We start from the raw sequence: 23,927 nt of genomic DNA, 5'->3' as shown, positions 1-23,927 counted from the left end.
CGTACAAAACGGCCTAGAGGCAGGCGCCGTCCTTAGAGGGAGGGCGGGGGTCCACGCGGGCCCTCCCCCCAGGCTGCCCCGCGGCTGCGCCCCGGTCCAGCCTCCAAGGCCGGGAGCTCCCGTGGGGCTGGGCAGGTCCAGCTGCTCCAACCCCACCCTCCTGCCGGGTCACCTGTTCTTTCAAGAAACACAGAAACAGGTGGAAGATGTCTTGTGTTGTGTTTAGGAATAAACAGCGTTTCTTCCCCGAGGGGCGCGGCTGGGAGGCGCTGAGTCTGTCCGGCGCTGGTATTGTTTGGAATGGATCATGGTTTGGGCCCGGCCTGCTGTCTACAGCACAGCAGCAGCGGGTCGGGAGGGACACAGAGCCAGCATGGGGCCGGGGGTCTGTGCCTCCCCTCACGTCGTGGATGGGGAGGAGCAGGCCGGGACCCTGGTGGCTGGCAGGCCCGGGCGCTTGTCCGGGCATCGGCTGCGTCGCCAGGCGGTGACACGGGGGCCGGCGGCATCTCCGTCGTGAGGTTCAGAGAACCCTGTCCGTGAGGTAGAAGACATAACGCCAGTTCCAGGATGCCCTCCCACATCCCAGAAGCTCCCCGCCCCCCGTGCTGGAGCTGGAGGCCGAGGTGCGAGCGCTAGATGGGGGGCTGAGCGTGCAGGTGCCCGCGGTGAGGGTGGGGGCCGGGTTCCTCTAAGCGGAAAGGCAAGATGGGGCCACCGGCCTGGCGCCAGCCCCGCCCCTCACGGGGCGGCCCGAGGGACTCGCACCCCGGAGGCGACACTTCCAGAATTTCAGAAAGTCGCGGCCGTTTATGAAAACATGGAGGAGCTGGAGCACAGGCCCCGGGCGCTTCCCGGCCATGGAAGGGCCGGGGGTTAGGGCTCGGCGGCTCGCCGCGGGCCCCCAACCCAGGGGCGCGGTCCAGACACCCCCAGCCGGCGACGGACGGCCCGAGTCCAAACTCCGCGGGGCCCCGTGGGCAAAGGCGGCCCTCCTTCAGGAGGCAGAGCCCCGCCCTGTCCGGCCTCCGGACCCGAAGGGAAGCAGCAGCAGGGTAAGCACCAAACTGGGCGTGTCTGCGGCCACGGGCGGAGGTGACGGCCCCGCCCTCCCCGGCGCCGCCTCCACGGGGCGCGGGGCGCGCGGGGGCGGCCTCAGCCGACCGGAGGGCTTCGCGGCCGCGCGAGCTCGGGGCAGCGCTGGGGGCCGGGGGGCGACCGGGCTGGAGGGGGACGCGCGCACTGGCCAGACCAGAGCACCAAGTTGGGGGCCGCGCGGGTCCAGTCCCGGGGCGCGGGGCCGAGTCCGCGCCCCCTCCTAGGCCGAGGGGCCGCGCGCGAGGCCGGCGGGGCTCTCGGGCTCCTGGGGGCGCGCGCCGGCCCCGGTCCCCTCGGGCGCGGGCGGTTCCGGGGGCTGCTCCGCGGGCGGCGGGGACGGAGCCGCTTCTTGACCGGGAGGCTGCCGGGACGGGGCGGCGTCGGAGTCCGCCTGGGGCTGCGGGCCGTCGGCGGTGGCGGAGGCGGGCGCCCACGGCGACTGAGGTAGGTCCTTCTGCGGGACGGAGGGAGGGAGGAGAGCCCGGGTTGGCGGCGCCGCGGGGCGCGGGGGGCAGGGGGGAAGCCGCCCTCCCCGACCGGCAACCACCGCCACACCGGGGCCCCCGGAGGCTCCGACCCTGCCTTCTCCGGCTCGTTCTCCCTCCGGAACCTGTCCACCCGCTCTGCGGCAGAGCCAACGCCCGCGGGGAAGGAGACTTCTGGGGGCGGCGGGCGCTGAGCCCAAGCCTTCCCGAGGGCCTGTCTGTCGCAGATTCGTGGGGGAAGCTGGAGCCCCGGGGCCACAAAGTCACTCCACGTGTAAGGCGTGTTCACATCTACGCGAACAAGTTACACGCACGCCGGAGGTGCTCAGAGCCCCCATCAGGGCCGGACGGGCTGCCTGACGGCGGGAGAGAGGCGCAGGCCGGCAGCGTCCTGGAGTCACGCGGACGCCGGGTCGCCCTGCCCTGCCCGAGGAGCGCCCTCCGTCCCTTTCTGCTTGTTTCAGACCACAAGGCCCGCCCGCCCCTCCGCGCAGAAACAGCCGGAAGCCCAAGTCCAACCAAACGGGGGGCCCCCCGGCCTCCAGCAGGGGGACAGCGGCGTCCCCCCCCAGCAGCGCCACCAGCACATGCACCCCTCCCCACCCCCCGCAGCCGCGGGCGCACAACACCCGAAGCAGAACCTTCTAGAGACAGAGGGGACGCGGGCTGCGGGGTTTAGTGGTAACACTAGGAGGTCTTACTCAACTTTAACTCTAGTTAGGGCTTATTAGGCTATTATTTCTCGCAGACAGTCATAGCAAACTGGTATTCACCGCAAAGCCGCTGCCCGTCCAGAACATGCCCAGCTCCCTGCGCCAGAGCGCCAGGGCACAGCTGGTGACGAGCGTGCAGGGCACCAGGTAGAGGAGGGCGGGCTGGCCGCGCTGCATGAGGGCCAGCGCCATGAAGGTCACCAGGAGGCCGATGCCGTAGGCTGCGGGGACAGAGACGACACACGCGGCACGTTACCCTGGCGGGGCCCGGACACCCACGCTCCGCGCGCGTGCGGGCACGGGAGAGGCAGCGTGCGCGCCAGGGCCGTGGCCGTGACCCACCAGCCGGGCCAGAGGATCCTCCCCACCTTCCAGGATGCGCCCGGCCGCCCGCCCGCCGGGGCAGATGAGGCTGCATGCAGGGGCGGCCGCCGCCACACTGGGGAGAGGAAGGGGGCGGCGGCTGCGGGAAGGTCTGGAATCCCGGGAGTGGCTGGAGAAGGAGCTGCAGAGGTGCCCCAATATCTCATTTTTATAAACCTCTAGTTAGGAAAATCATCTGAACTGAACACAGGTACACAATGAGGAAATCAGACCTTTCATCACGGAGTCGTGACCCCATGGACGCACTGAGGGGTGCAGGCGTGTCTGCACGCGGTGCTCCCCATTCAGAATACAACAGCGTGTGTGATGTACGATTGCGTGAGTGCAGACGTACACGCACGTGCACAGAGAGCGCGAGGATGGATGCAGGACACGGCAGACGCGAGCAGGCGCTGGAGGGCTCAGCCCGGGCGCAGCTGCGCACGCGCCATTATCACAGTCACGAGGAAAGGCCCTGTTCACTGGCACGTCCCCTCCGCGCTGCAGAGCCCCGCCTCCAGCCCCCGCTCCGCGCCCGGCTGCCTGCTCTGCCCCTGCTCCCTTGCTGCCAGGCGACGGGGCTGCGCAGGGAGTGCCCGCTTCCCGGCCGTGCACCAGCCACGTATCCTACAGGAGTGATTCGACTACAGAACAACCTGCCAAACTCTGCTTCTCACAGAGAAGGGCCCTGCGGGTCCACCTGGACAGGCTCATCACGGAGCCTGTGAACCCGGGGGCAGGGGTGGGGAGGCTGCACCTGGACCTGCAGAAACCCGTGGGAAGGCGTGGACGGCAACGGCCCAACGCCCACCGGGCGCTGCTGGGGGCCGTGGAGGGGTCTCCCCTCACCCGGGCCGGGCGGCGGGGCCTGTGCACTCCGCACCCCCACTCCTCCTGGAGCGCTGACCCAGCAGGACAAGAGAACTGGTTTGGACATTTTTAGAAACAACTGGACTCAACAGGAAGTGAGAAAAAAACTCTTTGGTGTAAATGGCTTTGGTAACAGACACATAGAAGACAGGGGCAAAAAGAAAGACAGAGATAAGAAAAACAAGGAGCACTGAGGCGAGTGAGAGGGAGGCCTGTGACACGGGCGCAGGCCTGTCCCCCGACCGCAGCCGCAGCCGGAGGACGGGTGAGGCCGGGCCCCCCGGGCGGCGGGCTTACCGATGGTGCAGGCCACGAAGTAGACCCTGGAGGACTGCACCTGGATGTCGAAGCGGTGGCAGTAGGCCACGAGCAGCCCTGCGGGAGGGAGGCTGTGGGCAGAGGCCAGGCCGCAGCCCAGCCAGGCACCAGGGGCCTCCTCAGGGGGACCCGGGGCCATGCGTTCCTCCCCAGCTCAGGAGGGAGCTGGCCCGGTGCCACCCGTGACTCAGCGGGGAACCAAGCACGAACCCCAGCGCGGAGGCCACCTGGTGGGGGGAGGGGCAGTGCGGCGGGCCCCGGGCTGGCCTGGCGACGTGGGCAGGTGTGTGCAGCCGGGACGATGCCTCAGGGGGCCACCTCCCTGCCGCCCGGCCACACCAGCGCAGCTCCGCCTCTGCCCTCCAGCCTCTGTGGCCCGACACCCCCAAGGGCACCCGGCCGCCCCAGCCCAGCCCCGGTACCTGGGACCAGGATGTCCCCGAAGCCCAGGAGGGAGAAGGGCCGGTCACACAGGGCCAGCGGCGAGGCGTTCAGCCTGGGCACCTTCAGCACCATGGGGAGCTGGGGAGAAGGGGCAGCGTCTCCGTGACCCGCCAGCCCGCTCACTGGCTCGCTCAGGGCCTCAGCCGCAGCACTCACCTTCTCGTGGGTGGCCGAGTCCGACGGCCCGGTCGCCACCTCCACCATGATGCTGTTCCCGCTCTGAGAGAAGGGGGGCCGTGTCAGGGGGGGCTCGGGGGCCGGACGGGCGGGGGGCCGCGTCGGGGGGGGGGGGGCCGGGGGCCGGGCGGGGGCGGCGCACGCGGGGCCCACCTTGGTCAGGAAGGGCGTGATGAACACGAAGAAGACGTCGTAGGTGAAGAGCACCAGCAGCAGCAGCGTGCAGGCCTGCGGGTGGCGTCCAGAGGGCTGCTCGGCCCCGCCCGCTTCGCCCCGCCCCCGCCCGGCCCCCCGGGGTGCCTCCCCGCCCCTCACGAGGCTCAGACTTTCCCTGTGGGAACCGAGCCTCTAGGAGAAAGTCTGAGCGCCGCAGCCGGTCCCTCGGTGCCCTGGAGGCAACGTCAGGCCGGGCCCAGGCCCGGGGAGGACAGAGGTCTGAGCTTCCGAGTTTCCGATGGGAAGCTCGAGAGACACGGCCGCGACTGGGCGGCCGCAGGTCTGGCAGCGGGCGTCCGCCTGCGCCTGCGCGTTGCTCGGTTCCTGCTGCTGGGCTTGGGCCTCCGCCCGGGGCCCCGCACCAGTGGGTGCTTGCGCCTGAGCCCTGCGCTTCCGGCCCCTTGGTTCCATCTGGTTTTCCCTCCTCTCTTCACCTCGCCAGCATGACGCCATCACCAGGGAGGAGGCGGCCCCACGGCACCCGCGGGGTGGCCACGCGGTCACGGGCGCTGCGGCCACGCTGGGAGGCAGCTCTGCGCCAGTCCCTCAGCCCCGTCCCCAGGGAGGTGACCGGACGGACAGACGCGCAAAGACCGCGCCGCCCACGCGGGGCCAGGCTCAGAGTGGAAGGCCCGGGGCGGGTGGGCGGGCACTGGGCTGACGCCAAGAGGCCCCGTCCCCTCGTCCGCAGAGCTCCCCCGGCCCCGAGGGGCCCTCACCTTGAATGTGGGGAGGCGGATGGTTTTCAAGGTGTAGAGGCAGAAGGCGATGCCCAGCGCGTCCTGAAGGATCCAAGCCCACCTGGAAGGCAGCACAGCCTCACCCTCAGGCAGGGTCTCCACCAAGGGCCTCCGCCTGCTGCCCCTGCCACCCCCACCAGCCACCTGGCCGCCAAGTCCAAGCCATCCAGCGCCCAGCCGAGCTGCAAAGACCCACATGCAGACAGAGGCAGTGACTGAGGTCCCAAGACCCGGGGGGTGGACAGGCAGGGCAGCAATGGCAGTAGGAGCAGGGGGTGAACTGACCCCAACGCCACAAGGCCAGAGAGAGGCCTGTCCCCCTGCCACAGCAGCTTTCCCGCCACAGCACAGGCCGGGGCAGGAGTGTGGGAGGGAGGGGACCATGCATCTACCCAATCCAGATTTCTTTAAAAAGAAAAAGAAAAAGGTTTCTTTCTTTTTTTTTTTTTGCCTGGGGCATGGGGCGTGTGGGGTCTCCGCTCCTCGAGCAGGGACTGGGCCTGTGCGCCTGCAGTGAGAGCGCAGAGTCCTAACCACTGCACCGCCAGGGAACTCTCCCAAAATATCTCTTAAATGACTTAGAAAATCAAAACTCGCACCCGCCCAGCCAGATGCCACACAGACTCTCTCAGGAAACAGGGGCCCGGGGCCTGAGGACACGGTCTGGCGCTCCGAGAAGCAGAGGCCACCCTTGCGGGGCCACTTCCGAATTTGTAAGTTAAAGCTGGGAAACGGCCCCACCGCCGGCTCCTTCCTCCCTGCCCCTCGAGTTACTCATCAGAGCGTCATCTGGGTGCAGGTCGAGACCCTCTCTGGGCCCGGACGCTGCTGAGAACAGAGGCCGCGCGGGCGCCCAGACGTGGCAGAAACCGTGGCCTGTTCTAATTTCATGCGAACGAGCGAGCCTCCTGGCTTGGATTTAACCGCGAGGAGTTCGTATTCTCTTTGTGTACAAAGGACTGAAAATATTTTCCCGTTTTCCTTCTGCCAGTGAAATCTGTGGCTCCACATGGCAACACAGCCAAGAGCGTGTAGCTGCCCGGGAGAAGCTCAGAGAACGTGCCAGATGGTGTCAGTGACGGCAGGCAGCGGGGGCTGCCAGCCCAGGGAGGCGGGTGTGTGCAGGAGTGGGGCTGGCTGAGCGGCGGGCGCCCCGGCAGGGCAGCGGCCGAGCGGCGCCAGGCGGCCCCGGAGCACACGGCTCGCTGCCCGGGCACCTCACGCCCAGATTGCGATCGCAGGTCCCGGGCACCGGACAAGCCGCAGGGCCGGGCCTGGACGGCGTGTGGCCAGCGCGTCCTGAGCATTGACAGGAGGGCTTTTCATACCCGGGAGCTGGCCCGGCTCCAGGCGCCCCGGTCGGGCAGCTCGCGGAGTCGTGGGGAGGTCACCTGAGGACAGCCCCACCCCACCCCCCGCCCCGGTCACCGGGGCTGCACTCACTGGTCCTCATTCCGGAAGACGCCCCACACCACGCTGACAGCCATGCACAGCAGCGCCAGGAGCAGCATGCGGACCTGAGGGCGCTTGTGGAAGTAGGGCAGGCTGTTGTCCGGGACCCTGTGGGCGGGCGGGGCGTCAGGGACCTCTGACCCTCACAGCCCCGCGGCTGCCCCACACCCGAGGGGTCAGCTTAACACCCGCCCAAAAGCCTGCGGCCTCCCCAGCCATCCTCCTGCCGTCCTCCTCCTGCCGTGCGGGGGGGCTCTGCTCCCAGGGGCCGGCCCCTGGTCCCCCCTTCCCCCTTCGCTGTTAAACGGACACTGTCCCTCAACTCTTATTCCTGGAAGGGAGGGTCCCAAGGGCAGGGCAGGGACGGTGGAAGCAGCGCCCTGGAGGGGGGGGGGCGCAGACCTGGGCCCGTCGCTAAGCCGACCCCGCCCCCGGGAGCCCTCCAGCCGTGCCGCGAGCCCTCTCCTGCGGCCCGGGCTGCTCCAGGCCCCTCCCTCACCCGCGAAGGGCCCCCGGAGAGGGCTCGCCCTCCTGAGCCAAGCTTCCTGACCCTCCTCGGACCTCGTCTAAACCCTCCCGTCTCCCACCCGCCCCGTGAGAACCCGAGCAGGCCCCTGACGGCAGGGGACCTTCGGGGCCTGAGCCAGCAGCACGCCCCCCGTCCCCGCCCGGTGCAGCCCCTCCGAGGGATCCACGGGGCCTGACCCAGAAAGGGACGCGGGAGGGGGTGGGGGAGAGAGGCCTGCCAGGGGCCGGGCCCGAGAGCCGCGCCTGCACCGCCGCTCCGCCGCGTGCCCCGGGCCGTGCGTGGGCACCTGTATGCGTGCCCCGGGCCGGGCGGGCGGCGGGCTCTGGAGACCGAGGGCCCTCGGCGTCAGGGAGGCTGGGGAGGCGGCGGTGGGCCGCGGCGGGGGCTCACCTGCACCTGCAGAGCGGCAGCCTCTGGACCAGCGGCGACAGGCAGCTGTAGAGGCCGGTGCAGGAGGCCAGGCAGAAGACCCCGATGATGACGTAGACTGCGGGGGGCGGCGGTGAGCGCGGCCTGGTGGCGCGGCCGCCCCAGGGGGAGGGAAAGGACGGCCCCGCCCCCAGCCCCTCCTGGGGGGCCGCCCCGCCCGCCCCCCGCCCCCCGCGGTGCCCACCGAGCTGGTCGTAGAAGTAGTAGAGCAGCACCAGCATGCAGCAGCACATGACCACGAAGACGCAGATCATGACGGGCGTCACGTCCACGGCCTCGTCCTCGTGCTTCTCGGGCCCGTCGTCCCGCTTGTGCTTCATGTACCTCCTGGGAAGGCACGGACAGGTCGGCGCCGGCCAGCCGGCTGCACGGCGCCCGGGGCCCGGGGCCGCGGAGGTGGGGGGACAGGCAGAGGACAGTGGCCCGGGTGCAACCCCGACACCTGCCCTGCCGGCCAGTCCTCCATCCGCGCCCACCGGGTATCCTGGGTCCCGACGGAGCCCATCCCTGCCCCAAGGCCCTCACGGACGGCGCCAGGGGCTGCGGTCCTCGCGGTGGGGACTGCCGGGGGTGGGGCTCCGGTCCCCAGGGCCAAGCCGTGGTGGGGAAGGAAGGGGAGGAAGGCTGCAGGTCCCGTGGGGGCCACCCCGGGCCAGCCCCGCCACAGGCTTCCCTGGGCTACCGGGGCGAGGTCTCCCGTGGACGTCCCCCCACCCCCCACCCCCGGCTGGGCCCGGAATCCTGGGGGCAGGACAGAATCGTGGGGGCAGGGCCCTCGAGGCCTTCCAACGGGTCTCCTGGGTGTTCGCAGCGGCTGTTTGCCGGAAGGCTCTCTGGGTGCGCACACGCCCCTCTCGTGGCCGTCTGTCCAGCGTGACAGCCGCCCGGCGGCACGCACGCACACCCGCGGGCACTCACCTCCTCACGTCCCGGCTCCCGGCCCAGTAGCCCCCGAGGGCGACGGTGCCCACGGCCATGGTGAAGATGAGGACCATGTTGTAGTCCAGCATGGGCTCCTTGGGAGCGTACAGCGCCGCCCGCGCCGCCTGGCCGAACGTCTGCCTCGGGGAACGCGTGCCACTGAGGCCGGGGCGGCTCACCCGGGCCCTCGCCCGCCGCTCCGGACCCCAGGGAAGCGGGCTCTGCCTGGAGGAGCTTCACACAGGGCGGGGGCCCGAGCACGGGTGGGACCCAGACCCCACACCCAGGCGCGCGAGTGAACGAGGGTAGACGCGGCCTGGGAAGCGGCCGGGAGGCTGAGGCTAGGCCCCTGGGGGGAAGGCCCGACCATGCCCAGGTCTCTGTGCTGAAGCGCGCCTGCTCCAGACCCAACTCCCACGTTCAAGACGAACAGGCCTCCGGCCAGACAGGGCCGGCCGTGGGTCTGATGGGGGCGCGAGGAGGGGTGACCCTCAGGAGCCCTGCTGTGCGGGCAGGGCTGGGGGCTCCACCCCGGATGTTCACAGCCCCGTGGGCCCACCGGCACACTGCAGGGAGGCGGGACCCTACCTCGAAAATGTCCAGCATGTCTCTGTAGCTGAGCAGGCCAACAGGGATGCCGATCTCCTCGTACTGCGTCTTGTTGCCTCCTGGGGGGACCTGGCGGGGTAGGCCGTCAGATGGCTCAGCAGGGCCCACCCACCGTGGAGCCCGCTCTCCCCGAGGGGGCAGAACAGTCCCCTGTACCTGTCGGGGTCCTCAGGGCCCAGGCGGGGAGGGGCACACGGCCGGGAGGGCAGGCCTGCGGGCTCGGCCCCTCCCACTGGGGGAGGAAAAGCCCCCTTTCCTTCTCAAAAGGGGGTTGGGTGGCCCCAGTCAGCCCTGGAGGGCCTGGCGGGGAGGCTGGCTCCCGCGCCTCAGACAGCACCCCCGAGCTCTGCCCCAGCACTGCCCTTGGGACAGGGCCGCCCCCCCGCCACGGTCAGGAAGCCAAACTCCTCCTCTCCCGGCAGCCGCCCGCCCCAGGGTCCCCGCACCAGCGTCTCCTTGCTGACGACCAGCAGCCCTCGCGCCCCGCTGCCCTGGGCCAGCCGCACTTTCTCGTAGAAGGTGCAGTTCCCCCGCGCCACCAGCGGGATCTGGTTGCTGAAGCCTCTGGCGGGGAGGTCGGCTGGAGAGCAGAGCACGGAGGTGGTCCAGTCCCGCACCTGCAGGAGAGACTGGCGGGGCGGGGGGCGGCCTTTATGCCCGCAGCCCTAGGGAGGCTGGTTTCCCAGCGGAGGGCCTTCCTCCAGCCTCGGCATCTCTCGGCAAGACGCGTCCTTCAGAGGCCTTCCGTCCGGGGACCCAGGGGAGGGGCGGAGGGAGACCCTACATCGGGAGGGGCGCCAGCGGGGAGGGGCCCCGGGCCGGCCGGGGCCAGGACTCACCGCTTTGCTGAGGTCGTGCGGCAGGTGGGCCCACTGCGGGTTGTAGAGGATGCAGTAGTCTTTGCCTCTGGGGCCCCCGGTCTCGGACACCACGCGCACCATGCCGTACTCACAGGCCACCTGGACGGGGGCGGCGGTCAGAAAACCGGCACGGGGCTGGCCCGCGGCACGGCCTGGCTTCGGACGGGCCCGCCCTCTGACAGCACAGACGGGGCACGACCACCACGTCTCAGGGTGGAAAGCACGAGGCGGGCAGGGCTGAGCCTCCACGGGGAGACCCTGCCCTGCGGCTCCAATGGCAGGAACGGGGGAGCCCTCCGGGACTACAGGGAGAACAAGTGCCCCACGCCCCTGCCACGCGGCAGGAAGGGGACGGGGAGCCTGCAGTGCCCTGGCAGGTTCCGGGCTCCCCCACAGGCTCCCGGGAAAACGGCCTACAGGCCACCAACCAGCAAGGCCAGCTGGCCCCAGGCAGAGCTAGCACCTGCCTTTCTGGGGGTACTGGCCAGCGGGAACCCCTGGGTCGGAACCTGGACCTTCCCCGCTCGCGAGTGCAGCAAGGCGTGGACGGTGTGAGGGCCAGGGCGGCTCTGGGCAGGGGAGGCTTCAAAACAGACAGGGTCACGCGGGCCCCAGGACGTCCTCCCCAGCACATCCCAAGGGAGCAGAGCAGCGCCCCAGAGGGGCACAGGCGGCAGAAGTGCCCAGGATTCCCTGCCCACTACTCCCAGGAGGGCGACGAGCCCACACGTCCCTTCGGCCGAGGCCCGCCGGGCAGCACGCTGCTCGTGGAGGGCCCCGCGGAGAGTCCCCGCGGACGCCACCCGCTCTGACACGGAGCAAGGTCGAGGGCGGCCGGCTGATGGCAGGGGACGGGGGCTGGGGACACGGGCCGTCAGGGGCCTTTGCCCCGAGTCTGAATGCAGAGCGAGGCAGAGAGGCAGGACCCAGAGCTCTCGGAACGCTGCCCCGACAGCAGGCCTGGGACACAGACCGGCTCTCAGAAGGCGGGGCCCTCCATGAGCGCGTCTCCCCGCAGGCCCACGTCAGCCGGCGGACCCGGAGAGAGAAGCTGGGGCCCCTGCCGCCCCTGCCCAGCGGCCCGAGTGTCTGCTCCCGTGCTTTGGTTTGCCACCTGAAGCAAGGCGCTGACAGCCACATGGGCTGCTGGGTGTGCGCGGTGAAGCCTTGTTTGCAGGGCACGGGGTGCCAGAGAAGCCAGGTACGCGGGCGTGGCCACCAGCACTCAAGGAAGGAAAGGTGTCATCCCCCAGCTGCCCCTGTCGGGCCAACCCTGTTCCCTTGACCAGAGGCAGGACAAGGAGCCCCCTCTTCTGAGTTCTCCCCACCAGGCTGCCCCCAAACACCACGCCCAGCCCTGTGCCCCTCCCCACGGGTCAGCCCCGCTCAGAGCCCTGCTCCACCCCCACCTTAGGCCACTGCAGGGAGCCTGCGGTCCCCCAACCCCCAGGCCAAATCTGGTCCACCTTCTGTGTGTGTCAGTAAAGTTTTATTGGAACACAGACGTCTGGTTCCTGAATACAAGGCCTATGTTGCTCTCCGCAGAGCTGGGGAGTCCCAACAGAGGCCACGTGGCCCGGAGAGCGGAAAATACTGCTGAGCCCTGGTCTATGGGATCCCAGTTGCTGGTGAAGACTGTCGGTTGCATAAAATGGGAAAGGCCAGAAGCATTTGTTTTTAAAGATGTCCCTCAGCAGCACGAGAGCACACTTCACAGACCTCCCCCCACAATGTGCACAACTGGCTTTCTGTTAAGGAGTGAGCCTAGGTTCCTCCCTGGCGGCACCGTGGGTAAGAATCCGCCTGCCAATGCAGGGCACATGGGTTCGAGCCCTGGCCCGGGACGATCCCACATGCCGCGGGGCAACGAAGCCCGTGCACCACGACGACGGAGCCTGCGCTCTAGAGCCCGAGAGCCACAACGACTGAGCCCACGTGCTGCAACGACGGAAGCCCGCGAGCCTAGAGCCCGTGCTCCGCCGTGAGAAGCCTGAGCAGCGCGACAAAGAGGAGCCCCCGCTGCCGCAGACAGAGGAAGCCCGAGCGCAGCAACGAAGACCCAACGCAGCCAAAGTAAATAAATTAATAAAACCAGCCCCTCCTCCTAGTGTCTAGGCTTATTAATTCCTGTTCGGCCCCACTATTAGGCAGTGTTTGAAAAAAGAGAGAGAGAGAGAGAGGAAGAAATAATCCCGGGCTTGTATCCAACGCCAGAGAGCACCGTCTTCTGTGAGTACAGTCTCCCCCCTGGGGAGTTGAAGGGAGCGGCGTTCTTCCAAAGGGCCCAGGGCTGTGAGGGCCGCCTCCCTCCCTCCGCCCCGTTCCAGCACTTCCAGCTCGGCCCATCCCAGTCTGGAGAATGAGAAACAGCTGGGGCTACCCACAACAGGCCACCCCCTAACGCGTCACAGTCACAAAGCGGGTTCAGGAGCGTCTAGGGAAACTATGCTTCAAGATGACCCTGAGAGCATCCGTGTCAGGGGTCTTTGAGGGAAGCGAAGGGATGTGGACGGGAGCAGTCTTCCTAACACTTGGGGAGTTCTAGGAGAATGTGGGGTGATTAGGACCGGGGAAGCTTAGGAAAAGATGTTCAGGTGGAGGAGAGTGGGGGAGGGGAGCGGGCCAGGTGGAGGAGGGGGCACTGGAGGGGGAAGGGGCAGGTGGAGGTGGGGCCAGGTGAGGGGGTGGGCAGGGAGGACACCCACATGCTCAGACCTGCTGAGTGACAGGCGCCACACAGCCCACAGCAACGGGAGAGAGGCTCCCATCCTCGCCCAGGTCACAGGACGGCAGGGGCCGGGTCTCGGGCCGCGAGCCAGAAGCCACAGCCTGCGGGGAGCCGGCCTTACTGGGGCGCCATGGAGAACCACAGCCCGGCTTCTGTCCTGCGAGGAGCTGGCCCAGGGCTCTCCTCGCTCACTGGCTCCCACACTCTCCTTGGCTCCCCACACTCGGGATGAAGTTCAAAATCCTCAGCCAGCTGGGAATAAAGTCCAAACGCCTCAGCGCCCCACTCCGACCGGTCCAGTCCGCGCCCCTGGGCCCCAGCCTGGGGAGGCCCCACGCCCAGCCTGCCCTTTACCTCCCACCTGGAGCCACTGCCACTGCGGCTCCCTCCGAGGCCCTCCAGGCAAGGGCACCTCCACTGGGGTGACATCTGCCGGGGTGTAACCACTGGAGCCTCATACATGCCAGCTGCAGGACCCTCACCGTCTGTCTCCAAACAAGTCATCGGCTCTCAGGGGGTGAGGGGGAGGGAGGGATGAACTGAAAGATTGGGATTGACATATACACACTACTATATGTAAAATGGATCACTAATAAGGACCTGCCACATAGCACAGGGAACTCTACTCAATACTCTGTAATGACCTATATGCGAGAAGAATCTAAAGGAAAAAGAGTGGGTATGTGTATGTGCATAACAGATTCACTTTGCTGTACACCTAGAACACAACACTGTAAATCAACTATACTCCAATAAAAGTTTAAATAAATAAATAAATATGTTACTCAGAAAAAAAAAATCATCAGCTCTCACATCTCCAGCCCTGCTCCCATCACCTCAACACCCTCCTCTACCTTCTTGACCTAGCAAACGCCTACTCATCCTTCAGAAAGCCCCTTGGGGACCTCTGCTTCTGAAAAGCATTCACAGGGCAACTGCATCCCTGCTTCTGTGGTGTTCCGGTGACCCTCTACCCACATACCTGGAGAGCTCAAAGTCCCCGCCTCCGCCCGCCTCACCTCCCATTGCTCAGACTGCTGGGGAAGATGAGTGAGCAGGGCTGGGGAAGTACAGGGGGCTGGCAAAGCATAACTGGGGAGGGGCCGTCCCAGAGAGCTTCTGGGAGGGAGGGACAGCTAAGCTGAGACCAGAAACATAACAGGGGAGTTCGGGGAAACACAGACCAGCGAGCGCGGTGCTTTCAAGGCGCTAGAGACAGAAAGAAAGGGACGCTTCCTGACAGCCAGATCAGAGGGGCCTCCCAAATGCGCCAGGAAGCCACCGGAAGGCTCGCATCTGGACGCAAGACCTGACACACTTTGAAAGGGCGCACTCCTGGGGACGTGGGGGGAACAAAAGTGGCCACGAAGAGAATGCCAGCCGCCTGGAGCAGAGGTGGTGGGGGGGCTGGAGCGGAAGGGTCAACCTCAACGGCCTAGTCTGTAGGGCTGCTGGGGGTGGGGGTGGATGGACCATTTCCTGAGCTGTGGGCCCTGGCGGGGAGAGGAAGGATGTGGAAATAAAAGGCGCGCTTATGAAGGTGTACATCAGCCACCTCCCGGTCGCCCCCCACTGGAACGCGAGACCCTGAAGGTTAAGCGACAAACAAGTAGCGTGCTGCGCGCTCATGACCCCCAACATCATGTCGCTGACTCGGCAGGGGACACTCTTCCTCCTTCTGCAGGCGACCAACTGACGCTCAGAGCGGGGAACTCCCTCGCCAAGGTCACGGACGCAAAAGATGGGGCGGCGATTCGAGCCCACTCCAGGGCTGGGCTCCTGGCCGCTGCCCGACACTGGGCGCGGCGCTGGACAGCTGACCACCGCCACGGGGAAGGGGATAGTATCGCACACGTGGGGAAACTGAGGCTCAGACACGGGCAGCGCCCCGGCCAAGGCCGCGCAGCCAGAGAGGGACGTCCCCGGCGGCGGCTGGAGAGCCCGAGAGGGACCAGCAGGGGCCGGGGCGGGGGCGGGAGCGCGCGGGGACCCCAAATTTCAGACCCGGCCGGGACCGGGGGATGCGGCGGCTGGGAAGGGCTTCCAGGCGGGGACGGGAAACGGGCCCGCAAGGTCACGGCGGGGCCCCGGGCCCGGCGCGGGGGGCGCGGATCCCCCAAGCGGGCCTCAGGCCGGGCCGGGCGGGGGTCCTGCGCGGGGCCGCGGGGGGCGGGGGCGAGGGGCCGGGGCACCGCGGCCGGAGAGGCCGGCGGGGTCGGCGCCGCCCTCACCTGGGGCACGAGGAGCAGGAAGGCCGCCGCGAGCCGCGCCAGCGCCGCCGCCGCCGCCGCCGCCATGTCGCCGGGTTCCCCGCCGCAGGCGTCGGCAGATGTTTCCCAGCAACGCCCCGGCGCGCCGCGCCGCGCAGGCGCCCTGCGTCGTCCGCGCACGCGCGCCGGGCAGGGGTCAAAGGGCGCGGCGGCGGCGCCTGCGCACAGCGACGCGGCCCGGCAAGATGGCGGTGAGCGCGCGGCGCGGCCGGCGGGGGCCGGCGGGGCTGTCGGAGTCCGGCCGCGCGCCCCGCCTCACGGCGCCCTGTCTCCCCCGCAGGACAAAGAGAAGAAGAAGAAGGAGAGCATCTTGGACCTGTCCAAGTACATCGACAAGACGATTCGAGTGAAGTTCCAGGGGGGCCGGGAAGGTGAGGTCGGCGCGGAGGCGCGGGCGGCGGGGGCGGGAGCCGGTCTGCCGGCGGGGAAACTGAGGCCCCCGAGGTCGCGGGGGCCGCGATGCGCGCCGGTGCCTCCGGGCGGCCGCCCCAGCCCCTCGCGCGTCCTCCTGCGCCTGAGGGTTTCTCGGGCTCGGCGCTGCGGGCGTCCGGGCCCGAGGTGCCCTCCGTGGGGGGCCGTCCTGCTCCCACCCGCCTGATGCCGGGAGCCCCCTCGTCGTGCCGCCCGCAGACGTGTCCCCTGGGGAGCAGACTCGCCCCGGTTGAGAGCCACGGCCCTACGGTCAGTCTCCACGAAGCCGCCTGCGGGATTCGTTTAAAGCAAACCTCATCTCCGTGTTCACGGTTGTCCCGGGGTGAAGGATGAGCCCTTTGCACCTGAGTGATGTGGGGAGCTCTTCCTGACCCCCACCCCGGGTCAGGCCCTTTTGGTATAAGTCGCTGGTAGCGCCCGTCACGGTTTGCAAGCTTTATGCTGCTCCCGCGAGGCTTTCACTCGGCATCCCCTGCTGGAGCCTGGTGGGGAGACGGCTGGAGGGATGCTGCGGGGTTGTGCGGGGAGCGCCGTCCGCGGCAGAGGGGCTTTGGGCAAGTTGCTGCTCTCTCTGAGCCTCAGTCTCCACCCACCTCGGCAGCGGCAGTGAGGTTTGCGGGGTCAAGGCAGGTAACGTGTTTAACGGGGTTCCCGACGCTTAGCGAGCACCTGGTCAACACGTCACTCACTCCGCCGCTTCTGATCTTCAGTTTCCTTGTTTCGTGAGACAGTGGTCCGGGTGTCTCCTTCCCTGAGCTGTGGGTAACTGGGCAGCATCAGAGGGGCTAAAAATACAACACCTGACCGTCTAGGAACCGCTGCAGTGAGGATCTGAGTCTGAGCAAACGCTTGGCACCGCGCTGGCTCTGGGATGCACGGAGAGATGGGGCTCTTTTCAGGGCGCTTGTGTTCGTTTTCTGCCCTTAAGGAACACACACTTTTATATCACAGTGCCTGTGCTCGCAGACTCCAGGTGTCTCAGGCTCACGTCTCTGATGAGGCTGCAGTCAGGAGGGTCTCAGGAGACTGTCGTCTCAGGCCCAGGGTCCTCCTTCACGCCTGGGGTCCCAGTTTTCTGCCTAGAGTTGGCCAGGGACCCTCTTGGCTCCTAGAGGCTGCCACCGCCCTTGCCACAGACTCTGTCCACAGCATGGCAGTTTACCTCTTCAAAGCCAGCAGGAAAATCTCATTTTTCAAATTTCTTCTTTCAGAAAGGGCTACCCCTTTAATGGCTCACCTGTCAGGTTAGGCCCACCTAGCATAGTCTCCCTTTAAATTCACTGAAAGTCGACCAACTCATGGACCTTAATTAAATCCACGAAGTCCTCTGTCTGTTGCGGCCTGACCACAGACTGACGCTGATCATGGGTCCTGTCCCACACTGGGGGGAGGGTGGGGGGGAGCTGGCTCTGTCCAAGAGTCCGTCCTGCCTGCCTGCCTGCCTCAGCACCCCCACAGGTGGACCCGCAGGTGTGGGCTTGCTGCCCCGGCTGGGGTCAAGTGCCCGAGTGTGTTATTGGATTTGTGACCCCGTTAGGCGGGTGCCATCACGGTCTTCATCCTGCAGGGGAGGGATGAGCGGGAGAGGACGTAGAGCCAGGGCCTCACGCTCAGGCGGGGCTGGCAGACTCGTTCTGTAGAAGACCAGACAGGGAACATTTTCAGCTGTGCCGGCCAGACGGTCTCTGTCACAGCTAGTCAACTCTGCCATTGCAACAAGAAAGCAGCCACAGGCCACGTTTAACAAATGAGCATGGCCCAGTGCCAGGTAAACTATTTACAAAAAACAGGCGCCAGCAGATTTTGCCTGCTGTGTTCTGGTGGTAGTGGTCTGGGGTCAGCTGTCACTGCTCCCCTTCCGGGAGCCCTTCCCTTGCTTCCCCATTGGTCCCCATCTGTCCCATCCCTGGAGAGGCTGCTCCCACCCCTGCGTTTGGCTGGGGGGACCCCTCGCCGGTGGGCGCACCCCGATCTCGTGCTGACACTCTGCACAGCTCGCGCCTGCCCCAGGGTGGCCGTTGAGCTGACGTCTGTCCGTCTCTCGTTTCTTCTCGGTGATTCCGACAAGCCAGTGGAATCCTGAAAGGGTTCGACCCCCTGCTCAACCTCGTGCTGGACGGCACCATCGAGTACATGAGAGGTGGGTGCAGCCAGCGCGGCTCACAGGCGTCCTTGCTGGGCCTTCCTTACTGTTCCAGAGCCTCTCAGCCGCCACCCAGCTGCTGACCGTGAATATGTGTGGTGCCTTGTGGACCATACAGGTGACAGGCGTGTTTAATCTCCCACCGTCCCGGCGAGGCTCAGTAGACCGTCATCTCGGGACTCTAGATGTGGAGTATTTTCCAGACACACTCATCGCTGACCCTGCGCACCTGCTGGGGCTGAAGTGTGCTCGCCGGGGCTAGAAAGATGCTCCCCGCTCCCCTCCACGAACCCCGTGAGAAAGCCGGCTGCCCTGGGGCTCTTCCTGCTATCGCTGTGTGTTAACCCCTGCTGCTGACAAAGGGTGCCCTCCCCCTTATTCCCTGTCCCCCCAAGTCCCCGGACTGCTCCCCACAGCAATCAGGCCGGCCCCTGCCCATCAGCCAGCAAGTTCACCAGCTCAGCCTGACCATAGCTGGAAGGGGACGCAAGGCCTAGGAGAGAAGGGGTGTCTTGCCTCTGCAGGGACTGTCGATCTTGAGACTCAGGTTACCCTGGTGAAGAGTTAATGCAGCCACACGAAGTGTCAGAGGGCCCCCAGGGAGAGGCCCTCTTTGTGGGAGAAGCGACCCTGTGGGGCCACTCGGCTTCGCCCTCATCTTCTCTCTTCCCACTGGGTCTGCCCAGAGGCCCCCACTGGGATCCTGGTTCAGTCTCCTTGGGCAGATGGCTTCCTGTAAAAGGACAGCCTCACCTTGTGGGGCTGTAGGGAAAACCAAGGGAGCTGGGGTGCGCCGTGCGCTTGGACGGTCCAGGGCCGGGCGGCCCCGGAGGCACACAGCCCACTCCCACCGGGGCCGTGTCTCGCTCGCCGGATGAGCCCGCGCCTTCTCACCCGCAGGCCTGCCCCAGGACAGAGGCCCTGATGCATCCACACAGTTCCAGGAGGGGAGGGGAGGGGCAGGCCGGACGGCTGTCACCCTGCGGGGTCTGGGAGTGGGGACCCACATCGTGCAGTGACAGTAATGGAAGCGTCCCCGCGGGGACCTCAGGGGAGCTCTCCTCCGCGAGCTGCCACTTCCCCGGGTCCCTTGGCCCACCGTGACCAGCCCGTTGGCACGGGGGTGAATGGGGGCCCCGCAGGGCTTCCGAGATTCTGCAGATGGGTCCTTTTTCCAAGAACTCGGTCCCCGCCGTCCCCCAGGCTGTGTTCCCATTGTAGAAGGAGGGCAGGCTGCACGCGGCTGTTTCCAGAGCTCTCCCTGAGCCTCGTGGTCCATCTTGGCGAGAGACTACCAGTCCACAGGGGTGGGGGAGTCCCTTGGCCTCTGCCTCCAGGTGCATCTCAGTCCCCCTGGGCCTCCGCGCCTTCGCCGCCTCACTGCCACCCCTCTTCCTCCGCAGACCCCGACGACCAGTACAAGCTCACGGAGGACACCCGGCAGCTGGGCCTGGTGGTGTGCAGGGGCACCTCCGTGGTGCTCATCTGCCCGCAGGACGGCATGGAGGCCATCCCCAACCCCTTCATCCAGCAGCAGGACGCCTAGCGCCCGGGGCCGCCGCTCCCCGCGCCCCGGACTCGGGCTCCCACAGAAACGGAACTTTCCTTTTTGTATAGTTTATGTTTTTGTTTTCTTAATAAAATGGCAAACTTCACGTGTCTGGGAGCCCCAGCATCCTGCTTTCAGCTTCCCTGTCCTGGCAAAACCCGGGCCCCGGGGATTAGCTTCTCCCAGCAGAGTTGGCGCACCGGCCGGGGGCGGGGCCCAGGGCAGGGGGCTTGGAGGTGACAGCATGCGCCATCCGGGCAGGGGGATGGGACGTGGACACCCGAACCTTTGCAGAGCCCCCCCGGGGACCACAGCCCGTGCAGAACCCCCAGGCAGCCTTCTCAGCAGCAGGTCCTGTCCCTTCAGTGCCACCATGCTGGCCTGAGTGGTCCCCCAAAGCTGGCTCCTTCGTACGTCCCCGCACAGCCGTGACCTCACAGAGAGCAAACCGGACGGAGCCTTGCTGTCCACCCGGCCCCAAGACCTGCGAGACGGCCCAACCCGCTTCCCGCCTCAGCTCAGAGGACAGGCCTACCCCGCCCCTCAGCTGGCCACGCCCTGTGCTCGGGAAGCCAGGCTTTCTCCTGGCCCCGTTTCCTAAAGCCAGTGTCCTTGTTAGGACCCCGCCCCCACGGGACGGTCCATGCTAACAGCAGGCACGTGTCTCCTATTTGTCACTCAGGAGGGCTGAGCGTGAGTGGAAGAGGGAGGCCAGGAGTGAGTGTGAGTTGTCCTGGCGGGAACTGAAGACCAGGGCCCCTCTGCCAACAGCTGGGGACACACAGGAGGCCCCCACGCTACCTGTCCATGGTTGCCACCAGATAAACTGCAAGCAGCTGGCTTATCGCGGGGATCTGAGCTCTGCTGTGGCCCGGGCAGCATTCGCCCTGCTGCTGGGAATTAGCGGTGGGACTGTAGCCAGGCCCCGCGAGCTCCTCATCCCTCCCGCCCCCCTTCCCTGCCATCTGGCGGCCCTGTCTCCTCCAGCCCCCTCGGCAGAGGCCTCAGCCCCGGCAGTAGGGCAGTGGGGGGTCCCTGGGCTAGCTGGGGTCACAGCCCCAGGGAAAGCTGTGACCTAGAATCTGGATGCAGCCAGCCTGCCAACATCCAACCCACTGCGCCCTGCTCTTGGGGCACTTCCCGTGCCCATCCAACAGCTGGGGGACTGGGACTCAGGCAGAGGGGTCACAGGAGGAGGGACCGAGAACCTGGGCGCCGGAGCCCCTGTTCTTTTCACACACCCAGCCTGTCCTGTGTGAGGCTGAGACGCAAAGGCTGAGACCCAGACCTCAGGGTCAGAGGGCCCAAGGACCTGGATCCCAGGATGGGGTAGGGATGGAGTGGGGGAGCAGTGGGACCTGGAGACTGATCAGGCCCCATGAGAGCCCAGGACAGAAGGCCAAGGATGCCTGGCTTTCCAGCCCCGAGCTTCTCTTGCACAGAAAGCAAGGCTGGTCCCTGCCACCTCCCTGTCCCATCACTGCAGCCCTCAAAGCAGCCCCTCAGGCTTCAGACTGCCCTCCGCCCACCCCTCACCTCACAGCTAATGAGTGCAAAAGGTCTCTGTAGCTACAAAGTCTAGGGCCCCAATCTCCTTTCACCACTCGCTGTGTGGCTGAGAGTAAGTGTGCCACCCTCTCCGAGGTCCCGTTTCTTCTCTCTTACGCTCCAGAAAAGCCATTGAATATCCACTCTGCGGCTGGGCGCTAGGACCCTGCCCAGCTGGTTAAGAGCACAGATCTTTGCGTTCGGGTCTGAGGATGAGAACAGGGTGCTGTGGGGGCCCAAGAGAGGGAGACCCTGACCTCCCGGGGACTCAGGCAGAACTCCCCAGGAAGTGGGGTAAGATGAGCTTGTTCCACTGAACCATATCCACCCCCAGACAGTCACTAAGACCTCGCAAAAAGACTGTAAATAACCTAGCTGCCCATCACTGGGGGACCTGCTGAGAAACACAGGTTCCTCTGGCCAATACCAATACAAAGCGACTTTTCACTAAGATGTAGATCTCTTGGTGCAGCCATAAATTCCCTGCAGCTTCCCTTGCAGGATGGGGAGGCTGTGTCTCCACCCCTTGGAATCTGGGGGCTTGCTTTGATGGTAAGAACGTGGCAAGAGCGATGTGGGCATTCAGAGCCTCTTTGCCGAGGAGCCCTGTGGCTTCCGCCTCTGTCCTCTTGGAATGCTGCCCAGAGGCAGCTGAGTCCTCCTGGGTTATCCCAGGTGACACCAGCAGAGGAAATTTGCTGCCAACCCACCGAAGCACAAGGAATAATACATGACTTTAAACCTTTACATTGGGGGATGTTTGTTATGCAGTGACAAACTGAGACTTGCTGACATATATACATGTGTAGCATGTGCGTGGGATAACACCATTTCTTTAAGATGATCCTTTTTAAGAAGATCTTATGTTTCATTGCCTTTAAATATATAGAGAAGGATTTAGAAAGATCCTGCTGACCTGGGATTGAAGGATCAAAGGGGGTGTTAGCCTGTCCTTAACATTTTAATATTTCATGAGGAGAAATTTAATATTTAATATCTTACATTGTGTTATATTGAAATTTTAATATTTTACAAGGAGTCCAAGAAAGAGAAGGCCAGAAGCAGAGAGGGAGACGCAGAGAGAGATTGAGGGAGCCTAGGAAAGGCAGACACAGAGGCGGGGACTAAAGCAGGAAGAGGGAGAAATGAGGACACAGCCACCTGGCTGCTGACACCGATCCCATCCTCCCCACCCCCACCCCCAGGCGCTGGTATAAATCCCCAGCCGGGCAGCCCGCCGGCCAGCCCACCATGCGGTCGGGAGGCTGCCCCCTGACCCCGGCCTGGATCCCGCCCTTCCAGCTGCCTGCCCACGGTCAGCGCAGGCCTCGGAACACCGGGCGAGGGCTGCAGCCGTTGGATGGGGGGCCGGTCCTGCTTCACGTACCCACGGTCACCACGGCCCAAGGCTTCCAGGTGCTGACGCAGAGGCCCCAGGTGCTGTCTGCCGAGGCCCCGCTCTGGGAGACGTCGCCAGAGGCCCCGTCAGACCCCGGCTTGAGCCCAGACCAGCCCGAGAGCCCCAGGACCCCGCCCCACGGCAGATTCCAGAGTCTCCCGAAGGTGGACAGGATCTTGACATTGCTGAAGGTCAGCCCTGCCCCTCCCCCCAGCTGCCTTGTCCCCAGTATAGTAACAGGACGGGCTGACGTACACCTTCCGGTTCACTCAGCCCGCCTCACCCTAACCCTTTCATTATCCCCATTCACAGGTGAGGAAGCTGAGGCCCAGAGAGGTTGAGCAACATGTACTGGGTCACACAGCTGGGATTCTAACGCAGGGGGCGGGCTGCCTCCAGCACCGTCTGTCCCCCACACCCTCCCTGTGCTCTAAAGCCTGGCTCGCGGATGCAGAAACTGAGACCCAAAGATCGATGGGTGGGGAGCACGCATGGGGAGGGGCCGCCTGCCCACCTGGCCCCAGGAGCTGGGAGGGAACAGGTCCCCAGATCCGGTTCTGCCACCCACAGCCCCGGGGAGCCCTCATCTCCACCCGGGGGCACCAGTGATGCCGCAGAGCCCTGAAGCCCCCATGACGACCAGCACCTAGCTGTCCGCCTCCAGGTCCCCTGGCCAGTGAGGCAGGAGAGGAATCCAGTCCTGCCTGGACACAGACGTGGATGTGGAGGAAAAAGGAAGAAGCTTTTGTCAACTTTGCAAATGCTGGGGAGGCGTCTTGGATCCCTGGGGCAGCTGTTGTGAGCTCCAGCTGGCCGAGGTGAGAGTGACAATGCCCTGAGAGTCTGGCCCTCCTGCTTCCTGCCTCCTTCCCAGCTCTGATCCCGTCCCGGAGCCCCCACTGTCACAGGAATAGGTGTCCCCCTCCCCCATCAGACTGGGAGCTTCTTGGCTCTGATGCTCAGTAAATGTCCTCTGCTGATAAGCGCGTGTCTTTTCATGCTCTCTGCCTGTGTTCAGGGCCCGGTCAGCTCCTTGACCCAACCCCCTACCAGTGCCCACCCACCCCGTCCCCAAGCCATGCTGACCGGAGCCAGCAGGGGTCAGGCCTCACCCAGGAACGAACAGCCCAGACAGCAAACAACACTCCTGGCTTGTAGATCAGGCCACCTGAGGGGGGCTGACCAGGAACCTGGGTTCCAGGTGGACATGCCTTTGGGCCCCTCCTGTGGCTGAGAGTTCCCTTTCCCCACCCCCGTCTCCCCCAGAGCACCAGACACACACCCACTGTGTGTCTTAGAGGAACCCCAAATTAACCTGCCCCAAGCTGAGGCTCCCCCTTCTGCCTGCCGCCTCCCCCAGCTTTCCCCGTCGCAGGATCCATCCCCACAACTCCCCAATTGGCCGAGGCCCCAAACCCTGGGGTCACCCTTGACCCCCCTACACACACAGCAAGTACTGACAACGCTAATTCAGAACTTATCCTGAAGCTCTTGAGGAACAAACACCGATCCAACCTCAGAAACCAGAGGAGGAGGAAATAGTCCCCAGCTGGTACACAAAGGCAGCACAAGCAAAACCTGTCACAAACATTGCAGAAAAAGGAAAACCACCGACCAGCATCCCTCGTGAACAC

At 65.9% G+C, this 23,927-nt stretch overlaps 2 protein-coding genes across 4 annotated transcripts; one reads left to right on the top strand and one right to left on the bottom strand.

The window, feature by feature from the left end:
* Nucleotides 1–1,315: 1,315 nt before the first annotated feature.
* Nucleotides 1,316–15,276, bottom strand: SPPL2B (signal peptide peptidase like 2B). 3 transcript variants are annotated; one of them, XM_057709561.1, is made up of 15 exons: nucleotides 15,184–15,276; nucleotides 10,204–10,323; nucleotides 9,811–9,993; nucleotides 9,344–9,433; nucleotides 8,753–8,892; nucleotides 8,019–8,161; nucleotides 7,796–7,892; nucleotides 6,868–6,984; nucleotides 5,404–5,485; nucleotides 4,622–4,696; nucleotides 4,448–4,510; nucleotides 4,270–4,369; nucleotides 3,827–3,904; nucleotides 2,357–2,517; nucleotides 1,316–1,552 (listed from the first exon to the last, which is right to left on the bottom strand). In XM_057709561.1, exons 1-15 carry the CDS (start codon nucleotides 15,247–15,249, stop codon nucleotides 1,319–1,321), a joined length of 1,749 nt encoding a protein of 582 aa, XP_057565544.1. In that variant the 5' UTR covers nucleotides 15,250–15,276; the 3' UTR covers nucleotides 1,316–1,318. The 3 variants fall into 3 exon arrangements, 2 of the variants coding, with proteins under 2 accessions (XP_057565544.1, XP_057565545.1); XR_009049233.1 differs by having other exon boundaries at nucleotides 1,428–1,549; nucleotides 2,893–3,904; XM_057709562.1 differs by having other exon boundaries at nucleotides 1,430–1,552; nucleotides 2,290–2,517.
* Nucleotides 15,277–15,365: 89 nt separating this feature from the next.
* On the top strand, nucleotides 15,366–19,458 carry LSM7 (LSM7 homolog, U6 small nuclear RNA and mRNA degradation associated). Its single transcript, XM_057709560.1, has 4 exons — nucleotides 15,366–15,413; nucleotides 15,503–15,593; nucleotides 17,723–17,794; nucleotides 19,201–19,458. Exons 1-4 carry the CDS (start codon nucleotides 15,408–15,410, stop codon nucleotides 19,341–19,343), a joined length of 312 nt encoding a protein of 103 aa, XP_057565543.1. The 5' UTR covers nucleotides 15,366–15,407; the 3' UTR covers nucleotides 19,344–19,458.
* Nucleotides 19,459–23,927: the final 4,469 nt, after the last annotated feature.

Source organism: Hippopotamus amphibius, chromosome 15 (genome assembly GCF_030028045.1).
Source record: "Hippopotamus amphibius kiboko isolate mHipAmp2 chromosome 15, mHipAmp2.hap2, whole genome shotgun sequence".
Classification (NCBI taxonomy): Eukaryota; Metazoa; Chordata; class Mammalia; order Artiodactyla; family Hippopotamidae; genus Hippopotamus; species Hippopotamus amphibius.
The sequence above is the reverse complement of the archived record's forward strand: the minus strand, read 5'-3'. Positions and strand labels throughout refer to the sequence as shown.